The sequence below is a fragment of the Physeter macrocephalus genome, chromosome 9, assembly GCF_002837175.3.
Source record: "Physeter macrocephalus isolate SW-GA chromosome 9, ASM283717v5, whole genome shotgun sequence".
NCBI lineage: Eukaryota > Metazoa > Chordata > Mammalia > Artiodactyla > Physeteridae > Physeter > Physeter macrocephalus.
The window spans coordinates 43,957,893-43,969,383 of NC_041222.1; the positions used below are offsets into that span (position 1 = coordinate 43,957,893).

General features: G+C 45.9%; 1 protein-coding gene across 7 annotated transcripts in view; it reads left to right on the plus strand.

The window, feature by feature from the left end:
• The window catches only part of KANK1 (KN motif and ankyrin repeat domains 1), a 206,645-nt gene that overhangs the window by 164,290 nt on the left and 30,864 nt on the right, over positions 1-11,491 (plus strand). For 6 of the 7 annotated variants that reach the window (XM_055087151.1, XM_055087152.1, XM_028493902.2 and 3 more), the window contains one exon: positions 7,635-10,304. In XM_055087151.1, coding sequence (XP_054943126.1) covers positions 7,635-10,304 — 2,670 coding nt within the window. The remainder of the gene's footprint in view (positions 1-7,634; positions 10,305-11,491) is intronic. The other variant, XM_007129199.4, reaches the window with a different exon arrangement.

An 11,491-nucleotide genomic window follows, 5' to 3' on the forward strand; every position in this document is an offset into this window, starting at 1 on the left:
CCAGCCGCTCCGCAGCATGTGGGATCTTCCCGGACCGGGGCACGAACCCGCGTCCCCTGCATCGGCAGGCGGACCCTCAACCACTGCGCCACCAGGGAAGCCCGGGTCTCAGTCTTAATGCTGACAGTGTCATCAGGAGAGCTTTCCAGTTAAACCTGTCCAGAAGGGCCTGTTCCACTTCACTGTCTTCTTCATCCCCTGCTCCATGCTGGGAAAAGTTGATTTGCTAGCTCAATTATTTTCATACTCTGAGTGATTAACTTCATGAGAACTCCTCTCTCTTTAAGTTCATCTCTGAGTTGATCCTACTACTTTTCTTTCCTGCCTCTCAGCCTTAGCTTATGTTGAATCTTTTTGACTGCTTCAAACAGCAGGATGCTTACACTCTGCTGCTTTTAAGTATGGGAATCTATGTTTAATTATGTGCTTCTTGGGGATTGACTCAGCTCTTAAGGCAAAAACTTCATGCTTCATGTGAGAGGGGACAATATGGTAATGGGAATTAGCAGAGTTCTTCAGTTTCAATAGTCAGGTAGACTATCTGGTGAAGAAAAACACATAAAGAGTGTGTAGAAGTCTTGGCACATAGGTGCAATTATTTTTCATGGCACCATTAGTCAGTAATTGGGCCTAGAGTTTGCAGCAGTGAAACCAGAACAAAGAAGTCATTGTATCCTAATTAATAGATAGAGTAATAATATCAAAGTTTTGTCCATTTAAAAGTTCACCGGGACACATTATTTCAGAAACCTCCAGTGTTTCTTTGCTCATAGTAAAGAATGGCTCACTGTGATAGTGTATGTAGAAAAGTATTTAGTGGTTTCTGGCTCAGAAATGGCATTTTTATTACCCTGTCACTTAAGCATGATGGTGTGGTCCCACTGAGAAAAGGAAGACTTGGAGACCGCAGCTTACATGGCCAAATTCTCAGTTGCTATATGTGAATTTTTACTCTGCTCACTGTCTTTAGCATAGGCATTCTCAGCCTCAACACCACAGTCTGCACTCAGTATCCACAGGGGATTGATTCCAGGACCCCTCAGGGATACCAAAATCCGTGGATGCTCAAGTCCCTTATATAAAATGACGTAGTACAGTTGACCCTCTGTATCTGTGGGTTCCACAGATAAAAAGGGCCGATTGTATTGACATTTTGGACTGGTTAATTCTCTGTTGGGAAAGGTAGGACCCTCCTGAGCATTGTATGATGTTTAGCAGCATTCCTGGTGTCTACCTACTAGATGCCAGTAGCACCACTTCTTCTAGTTGTGGCAAGCAAAAATGTCTCCAGAATTTGCTAAATATCCCCTGGGGGCAAAATCACCCCCAGTTGAGAAACACCACTAGCAGGTTAGTACTCCCAGACTAGTTTCTTCTAATCTTCTACCTCCTGGCCAGTACATTACTTTTTATGTCTTCCCAAACCAAATATTTGGATATTAAGTTTAGTTTCCTTGAAAAGTTAAAACCATATAATGCTTTATGAATCTGAATGAAAGGACTTTTGAAATATCCATATCTCCATGGCACTTTGTTAATGCAGAAAAATTGCAAGGAAAATTTCAAATTGTTCTTGAGTCTATACACTTGCCTTGTCACAGAGCACTAGTTTTACAGGTAGCAAACATATAAAGAGTAGAATTGCCATCAGTTTGCTGATTTTAGCTTTTCTCTGAACGCATGGGGATTTGGCCTGGACTTGGGGAGTTGTCCCTAGTTGGCGCTATCACATTTGGTGTTTGGTTACCCCAAATTGCTAAGTGTACAGACTGTGTCTGGGGGGAGAAGGGGGAAGAGAGACTCTGACCCTTGGTGTCTAGGAAGTTGGCCGACCCAGAGATGATGGCAACCTGAGAAGCCATGTGGACCACTGTGAGAAGCCCGTCCACCTAGCCTGGCACACAGACATAAGTTCTGGTGGTTCCGCTTCTTTGCTTCACTTCTGCCTTGCATATTATTTATTTACTTTTCTATGCACTACCCCCCTCCCACTAGACTGTGAGCCTTGTGAGAACAGGGGCCTTGTCTCCTTTGTTCACACTGTGTCCCCAGCTCCTACAATAATAGTACCTGGAAAATAGTGATAAGAGAGAGAGGTGTTACCAAAATTGTTTTTTTTAATCGATATTGATTATAATTATAAGTTAAATCTATGAATCATTTTTTTATTTGGTCCTCACGTCACGCTTGGGTACTGTAACATTTTAACTGGTCCCCTTGAATGTAATCTCTTTCCCTATCTCAGTTTAATCCACACACAGCTATGAAGACAATCCTCGTTGAGGCTTTTAGCCCCCTAGCACAGAGCCCAGTATGCAATCTATCAGTGACTAAATGGACGAGATTCCCCTGCTCCAGGACCCAGTGTGGTGTCCTCTTCTGTACTTGGTCATCCCCCTCTATTCTAGCCTTGTCTTTCCTTGAGCTGCACTAACAGGCTCTGCCTGGCTCTTCTCCACCACCTCCTGTCTTTCCATTTTACTCTATCATCACTTACCTTGTCTTCAGAACTCATCTCCTGGTTCACTCCATTCTGGGTTTTTTGGTTTTGTTTTTTAAAATTAATTAATTAATTAATTAATTTTGTGTTGGGTCTTCGTTTCTGTGCGAGGGCTTTCTCTAGTTGTGGCAAGCGGGGGCCACTCTTCATCGCGGTGCACGGGCCTCTCACTATCGCGGCCTCTCTTGTTGTGGAGCACAGGCTCCAGACGTGCAGGCTCAGTAGTTGTGGCTCACGGGCCTAGTTGCTCCGCGGCATGTGGGATCTTCCCAGACCAGGGCTCGAACCGTGTCCCCTGCATAGGCAGGCAGACTCTCAACCACTGCGCCACCAGGGAAGCCCCTCTCCATTCTGTTTTGATCATTTATTCATATATCATCAGATTGTGCTTGTTGATAATATACCTTTGTAACTGACCTAACTTAGTGTTATGTTTAGGGTGTTTGGCATTTATCTCACAGCTAGACTGTACCTCATTTTATTTCTTATAAATCCTTCCTCCTACTCTTTCCATTGAATAGGACCATTTTCTGCACCCAGTTAAGCTTTCAATAAATGCTATATAATGAAGGTAGAGGTGGTGCCAGGAGCAGTCTCTACCACTGGATTTCCAGACATTCAGAAAATTCTTGTAAACACCAGGGACAGCCCTCTGATTCCAGACTATTTCGTTAGAAGCTGTTACTTTCTGGATTGCAGTTGCAGATAACAGCCAGTGGTTTTTGGCTTTGTATAAGCAGGCATAGCTCTGTTAGTCCAAAAAGGCTTTTTAGGAAGTTAAGAGTCTCCTTTATAACCCATTCAGAGATTTTTTTTTTTTTAACTGTTGTCTTTACACATCCTTAATTATTCTTGAATTTATCAAATTTTTTGTGATGAGAATGTTTTTATGTAACATCTCCCCCAATTTATCATTAAACATTTTTCTTTTCAAGATCTGGTCTTAATTTTTTTTTTTTTTTTTTTTGTGAGGGGGAGAAGAAGTCACTGAGGAAGAGAGTACTGTATCCACTGGAGTTCAGTTTAGCTCTAAGTAACAGAGACCCCAAACAAACAATAGCTAAACAAAATAAAAGTTTATCTTTCACATAAATGTGTAGAGGTAGGCTTTCCAGGAGTAGTGTAGCGCTCTGATCCACAAAGCTCTTAGAGACCCAGGTTCCTTCTAGCACCTTGTTCCTCCATCCCTAAGTATGATCTCATAGTCCAAGATAGCAGTGCTATTGTTCCAGTCATCACATCTGCATTCCAGGCCGCAGGATGGAGGAAGGAACAAAGAGAAAGGCTGTCAAAGAACAATTCCTGTGTCTTTTAGGGGAGGCTTTTAGGAGTTGCTACATGACATATCTGCTTATGGCCATACTAACAGCAAAGGAGGCTAGGGAAATATAGTGTTTATATTTGACCAACTAAACAAAGAGAGTCCTATTAGTGTAGAAAAACAAGGTAACACGTACTGAGGAACATCTAGTTATCTTTGCTATGGCTGCCCTGTACATTCCTCTGTCAAATGAGCTTTCTTGGAGTTTATTTCAATACATTCCTCTTGCTTCAAAACAGTGACTTCTTGTAATCATATTTTTTTTAAAGATAAATACCTATGTGTTGTAAAAATTTGTAAAAACATAAAGAACAACGTTAAAATCACCATGATTCCACACCTAAAGATAATCACTGAAACAGCATCATGTAAGAAATGTCCTTAATACTAATACAGAACAAGCAACTTCAGACTACAGAGTATTTAGATGTTTTTCAAGGTTCTCTGCTATACTGTATACGGAGTTATTCCTTCAGTAAACATTATAAAACATCTTAGTCCCCAGCATCTTGTTAATTCATGTGTGTGGTTGGAAGGGAGAGCAAAGAAAGAACTTTTAAAAATTAAATTTGTTGCTTGCTCTCAAGATACTTACAGTCCTAGTACTGAGAGACAAGACAAACATATATGAAAAAGTTGGTAAATCAATCAGGGCATATAAGTGCTGTATTTGTGTTAATGTATGTAAAGGTACACTAGAAAGCAGAAGATAAAATAATCATGACACTAGGTGTCTTTATTTAATGGTAGAATAATTTGTACCGTGGACAACTGTTTGGAAAAATGACACCTTGAGAATACATCTTGCTTTTTAGTTGCTGGAGAATGAAATTTGGATTACAAGTCCTTAGAACAGTCTGATCAAGCTTAACATGGTTAAATTCTAACCTCTCCTGATTCCCAAATTTAGAAGTCCAAAGTTCATTTAGGGATAATTCAGCATGACCTGTGCCTTTTGTGAACTTCAGAAATAACTAAAGATGGGCCAGTTGAATTTCGCTGAAAAATGGGATGTGCTTTTTTTTTTTTAATCCTGACGTTAGTGCATTAAAAAAAAAGTTTTTGAGGAGAAATCAATGGAAATTAACCTTTCCTAATGAAAATGCCTAAGTGGGAAAATTAACGATGTTAAGACATACACAGAAAAACCTAAGCGCTATACCAAAATACTAACAATTGCCACTAGATGGTGAGATATGAGTGACTTTTTTTTTTCTTTAGATGGTCTGTACATAACATTCTTTTTTTGTATTCCTCATCGTGTTCTTTTTTTTTTGTAGTATAATTGCTTTACAATATTATAGTAGCGTACAATATTATATATAGGTGTACAGCATAGTGATATTTTTAAACAAGCAAAGTGGTTTTTAAAAAGTTATTTTATTTTCTAAGAAACCTTCACTCGTGGCAAAGGCACAGTGGCGATTACTGTTAAAGGATAACTCCTTGATCCCTGTCCTGAGCCGAGCGCTGGGAAGGTTTCCGCCCGCCCGCTCTGGAACCCATGCCGCGGCGGGTGCTCTCCGAACCCACAGAGAACAGTGGGGCCCATTGTGGCTCCGGCTTCCTCAGGTGGCCCAGGGCCGAGGCCGCCAGTTTCCACACCAGAACACACACTCTTTCATGAAGAAGCGACCTGTGCGGCAAAGACAGAGCCTCTCTGTGGAGACATTGAAAGTGCCGGCTTTCTTTTGACTCCTGGCAAAACTGGCCAGAAGAACACACGTTTTCAAAAGCTCCGGGCTTCCTGTTTGCATTCAGAAAGCGGGGGCTGCCGAGTAGCTGCGGGCGCCCGGGGGTGGGGTCGGTGAGCCGCTGTGACCTCATTGGTGAGGACTCGGCCTATGGCGTGTGCGCCCGGCCCGCCGGCCGAGTTCCCCCAGTGTCCACCCTCCTGCGCTGACGGGGTGGAGAGCCTGGGCCCCCGAGCTGGAGTGCGGGCGGCTGGCCGGCGGGAGCGCGGCGGGCGCCCGGTAGGTGTGCGGCCAGCGGGCGGGCGACGGGGCCTTCCCCGGGGCGCAGTCCCCGCCGGCCCGGGAGCGGGGCGGGCGGCGGCGGCGGCGGGGAGCACCCGGCCGGGAGGGTCTAGGCCGGCCCAGCTTAGAATCAACCCGTGACGTGAGATCTGTCTGACACCCAAGCCTGCCGTTTTTCTTTGCTGATGGAATTTCAGACAGCACTGGAAACAGGTCTGGCTGCATACTTTGAGTGAGCATGTTGTCCTTGTGGAATTAAAAAGGAAAGAAGACACGTTCTGTTAGCCTGAGCACAAGTTGCCGGGCGCAGAGCTCCTCATCACCTTACCCTTCCTTAGGCTAGAAAATGATTGGTGTTGAGCACCTCTTTCAAATAGAAGCCTTTTTCCACGTGGTTTAAAACTGAAATCTAATGGCCAGATTCTTACAGCTAGAACAATTTAATGTTTTAAATGAGGACACGAAGAGAACATAACCTTTTTATTCCTCTGCTTGGCAGTTTTCTTTTTTGTACTTTTCTTTCTAGCGTTTCAGAGGGAAGAGGGGGAGTGGAGGTAAAAGGTTTACTCAGAGCTTTCACACTGTCGGGTGTCACATTCAGCACTGTCAAGGGTTGGAAGCACAGGCCAGCAATCCAAATTGCTGGAAGTACCTGGACCTTGACAGCAGTTAGGTGGGCTTTTACACCCAAGGATAGGGGCAGGCGTACAGATGGCTTGCATTTTTACTCATCACTTTGGGATTCTTCCCATAGCTCTCAAATGCAGATCTTGTTATTATGACTCTAGGAAAACACATTACTTAATCCTGCAATTTAAACAAAAACGGCCTTGGTTTTCAGTTTGAAATGCATAGCTCAGGTCTGCAGCAAGGTCTGTGTCTTGAAAGATTCCTGTTTCCTTTTCTAAATGGTTTAGCCAGAAGTAGCATTTATCAAATGCCACACGATCCAGTGTTTGGAGTATAGGTTTGCCCTTATTTTCATTCTCCTTTGCATCTGTTTGGATCCATCACAAATGCAAAACAAGGTATTCTTGGAATAGTGAATGTTTTGTCCAAAAGAAGTCAAAGAGGAAAAAACGTTTCCTCTGGTGGGATAGGGTTTGGGTTTGTTTTTAAATGGGAAGACACACAATATAGGTGAAGTCTGTCCTTCAACTGTTCTTGCCCCCATGCTGCTGGAGTTAATCACGCAGTCTCCCCTGTGTCCCCGCTTTCTCTGCAAGGAAGGTGTCATGGCAAATTGTGACCTTGTGGGGGTGGTCAGGCACTGGGGTATGCTGGCCACCAGTTAGAAAGGCTGTACGGTCTGCAAAAGAGCAGTAGGTGGGAGAACTCAGGTCCAGGCTTCCTGGATCTGAACTGACTTGGTCTGTTACTTTAAGACTTCTCACTTTTTTGTGCCTCAGAGTACACTTTATAAAATAGGAGTCATAATGACTGCTGTCTATACGTCAAAGGGACTGTAGATGGCAAAAGAAATGATCAACTTGAAAATGCTTTCCAGTCTTTTTAATGCATTCTTTTTTAAAAAATCAAGGATTTAGTAAGGTCTTACTGTGTGCCTGGCTCTTAAAAATCATTTTCTCATTGCATTCTTTTAACAACCTTATGATTTAAATACTTGTATTTGCATTTTTACTCAGGGGGAAACTGAAGTTCTGAGAAGTTTGTTAACTCTCTCACCCAGTTGATAAGTTGTAGATTCAGGGTTAGAACATAGATTTGTCAACTCTTAAATTGTACTAGCTTACCACACTGCAACATGCGACAAATGTTAGTTTTTACCATTATGAGTATTACATGGCATTATAATATTCTCTTCTTTCTCTCTTAGGAAAAGCAGATAATGTTCTGAATGGAGATCATGACAGGGGACAAAAAGGTCCTTATTTTGTGGAGACCCCCTATGGTTATCAACTAGACTTAGATTTCCTCAAATACGTAGATGACATACAGAAAGGAAACACCATTAAGAAAGTGAACATCCAGAAGAGGCAGAAGCCATCTGTGCCATGCCCAGAAACCAGGGCCACACCTAGTCATCAAGGTGTGTGGACTTCCACTGAATCCCTCTCATCCTCCAACAGTGATGACAACAAGCAGTGCCCCAAATTCCTCCTAGCCCAAAGTGAAGTTACATCAACTCCAATCCCAAGGCCACCTGCCCCTCTGGAGACCTCACCCACTTTTCTTACCATCCCAGAAAGCCGACAGCTGCCACCACCATCCCCGCAACTCCCAAAGCACAACCTTCATGTCACCAAGACACTGATGGAGACCCGGAGAAGACTCGAACAGGAGAGAGTCACCATGCAGGTGGCACCTGGTGAGTTCCGAAGGCCCAGGCTGGCCAGTTTTGGAGGCATGGGCTCCACGAGCTCCCTCTCCTCATTTATGGGTTCTGGAAACCACAATCCTGCCATGCACCAGCATCAGAATGGATACCAAGGCAACGGGGATTATGGTGGCTATGCCCCAGCTGCTGCCACCACTTCTTCCATGGGGAGTTCCATCCGCCACAGCCCTCTGAGCTCAGGGATCTCCACTCCGGTGACCAACGTGAGCCCCATGCACCTGCAGCACATCCGTGAGCAGATGGCCATTGCCCTGAAACGCCTGAAGGAGCTAGAAGAGCAGGTGCGAACCATCCCTGTGCTCCAGGTAAAGATCTCTGTCTTGCAAGAGGAGAAAAGGCAGTTGGCTTCACAGCTGAAAAACCAAAGAGCTGCATCCCAGAACGATGTCTGTGGTGTGAGAAAGAGGTCCTACAGTGCTGGGAATGCATCCCAGCTGGAACACCTCTCCAGGACCCGGAGAAGTGGCGGGGAATTATACATTGACTGTGAGGAGGAAGAAATGGAGAGTGCGGAGCAGAGCACCCAGAGGATAAAGGAATTCCGGCAGCTCACAGCAGACATGCAGGCCCTGGAGCAGAAGATCCAGGACAGCAGCTGTGAGGCCGCCTCAGAGCTCAGGGAGAACGGGGAGTGTCGGCCTCAAGAGTGCCAGTCTGTGGCTGTGGGTGCTGATGAAAACGTGGACAGCATTGTCGTGCACCACAGGGGCGCCAGGTCCTGTAAGGATGTTGCCGTAGGCACAGTCACCGAGACGAGGAATTCTGGGGTCAGCGTGACAGAAGCCATGCTTGGAGTGACTACTGAAGCCGACAAAGAAATTGAGCTTCAACAGCAGACCATAGAAGCCTTAAAGGAAAAGATCTATCGCCTGGAAGTACAGCTTAAAGAAACCACCCATGACCGGGAGATGACTAAACTCAAGCAAGAGCTGCAAGCTGCTGGCTCGAGAAAAAAAGTTGACAAAGCCATGATGGCCCAGCCGCTTGTTTTCAGCAAGATGGTGGAGGCAGTGGTACCCACAAGAGACCAAATAGCTGGCAGTCACGTGGACGTGGTTGACACCTGTGTCGGGACCTGCGTGCAGACAAATAGCGTAGGCATCTCCTGCCAGCCCGATCGTGAGAATAAAGCGGTGGGGCCTCAGCTACCCATGAATTGGTGGATTGTTAAGGAAAGGGTGGAAACGCATGACCGATGTACTGGGCGGTCCGTGGGGACGTGTGACAAGAGCGTGGGTGTGGACATCAGCGTCTGTGAGACAGGCAGCAACACGGAGGAGTCTGTGAACGACCTGACGCTCCTCAAGACCAACCTGAATCTCAAAGAAGTCCGCTCCATCGGCTGCGGAGATTGCTCTGTCGATGTGATCGTCTGCTCCCCAAGGGAGTGCACCTCCCGGAGTGTGAGCACGGAGGCCGTCAGCCAGGTGGAAGCTGCTGTCATGGCAGTGCCTCGAACCACGAGCCAGCACAGCAGCACGGTTCTGGAACAGGTGTCCCAGTTCACCAACACCGAGACAGCCACCTTCACAGAGTCCTGCACCAACACTTCCCCCAGCACCATGGACAAGCACACCAGCACCCGGACCGTGGAGGTGCGGACTGTGGCGGTCGGAGAAGGCCGCGTCAAGGACGTCAGCTCCGCTAAGATGCGGTCCGTCGGAGTTGGAACGGTGCTCTCTGGCAACTCTGGGTTTGACAGGCCATCCTCTGTGAAGACCAAAGAGTCAGGCGTGGGACAGATCAATATTAACGAGAACTATCTGGTTGGTCTGAAAATGAGGACCATAGCTTGTGGTCCTCCCCAGTTGACGGTGGGGCCGACAGGCAGCCGGAGGAGTGTTGGGGTTGGGGATGAGCCTGTAGGAGAGTTCGTGGAGAGCCCCCAGCCCCAGGCTCCGTCCAGAATGGTGACAGGCTTGGATCACTACATTGAGCGTGTCCAGAAGCTGCTGGCAGAGCAGCAGGCGCTGCTAGCTGAGAACTATAGTGAACTGGCAGAAGCTTTTGGGGAACCTCGCTCACAGATTGGCTCCCTCAACTCCCAGCTCATCAATGCCTTGTCGTCAATCAACTCTGTCGTGAAGTCTGCAAGCGCTGAAGAGCTGAGGCCTGACTTCATGAAAACCAGCCTGGGTAAGATCACAGGTAGGTGGTGCTCCTGAGGGTCCTGGGAGTGAGAAAGGATGGGGACAGTGGAAATCCAGGAGGTAGGGACTTTTTTTTTTTTTTTTTTTTTTTTTTTTTGCCTGGCGGAGCCATTTTTTGGAACCATGGAGAAAGCTTCAGAATGGTAATGGGTAGAATGAAAACCAAGAATCTAAATCCATAAGCAGCTCTGCTGATTCTCATTATCTGATAGTTTCATTAAGGCTAGAAGAAGAAAAGCATACTAGTGTTGGCTGGCTTAGGGGCTGTCTTCGGGGGCTGCTGGTTTGATAGATGTCTTTCAGTTATTTACTTGCTCATTTTATACAGGATGGCCTGAAAAAAAGTCCTGCCCTGTTTGTAACCACAATTACCAGTGTATGATCAATGAAAAAACACTGGTATGAAGTGTTTTTAATTAAAACTTTTTATGAGGGGAGAGAGATTCCATTAATTCATGTATCAGTTCAACAAATAATGATTTAAATACCTGCTTTGTTTCAAACATAGGTATAGGCTCTTGTTTTCATGGTGCTTACATTTCCAGTTGGGGGCACAGGCAATAAACAATATACCTAAATATGTCAGGAGGAGGTGATACATGCTATGAAGGAAGGAACTCCACTTAGAGGAACAGTGAGTGGTGGCGGACAGGTGAGGGCAGTTGGAGATGGCGTGGTCCAGGAAGGCCTCTCTGACAAGGAGCCCCTGAGCCAGAACCCTGAGACAAGGGAGGCCTTTCCCACTGTTCATTTTGTTAGGTGCTTACATTTTTGTCTTTCTCATATTTTCCCTTATTCATTGGGATTCCTGCTCACCCCAGCTTTTCTTTTTTTTTTAAATAAATTTATTTATTTATTTTTGGCTGCATTGGGTCTTTGTTGCTGCTGCAGGCTTTCTCTAGTTGCGGTGAGCGGGGACTGCTCTTCGTGGCGATGTGCGGGCTGCTCTTCGTTGCGACGCGTGGGCTTCTCATTGCAGTGGCTTCTCTTGTTGTGCAGCGTGGGCTCTAGGTGTGCGGGCTTCTGTAGTTGTGGCACGTGGCCTTCAGTAGTTGTGGCTCACGGGCTCTAGAGCGCAGGCTCAGTAGTTGTGGCACCCGGGCTTAGTTGCTTCGCAACATGTGGGATCTTCCCGGACCAGGACTCGAACCCGTGTCCCCTGCATTGGCAGTTGCGTTCTTTTTT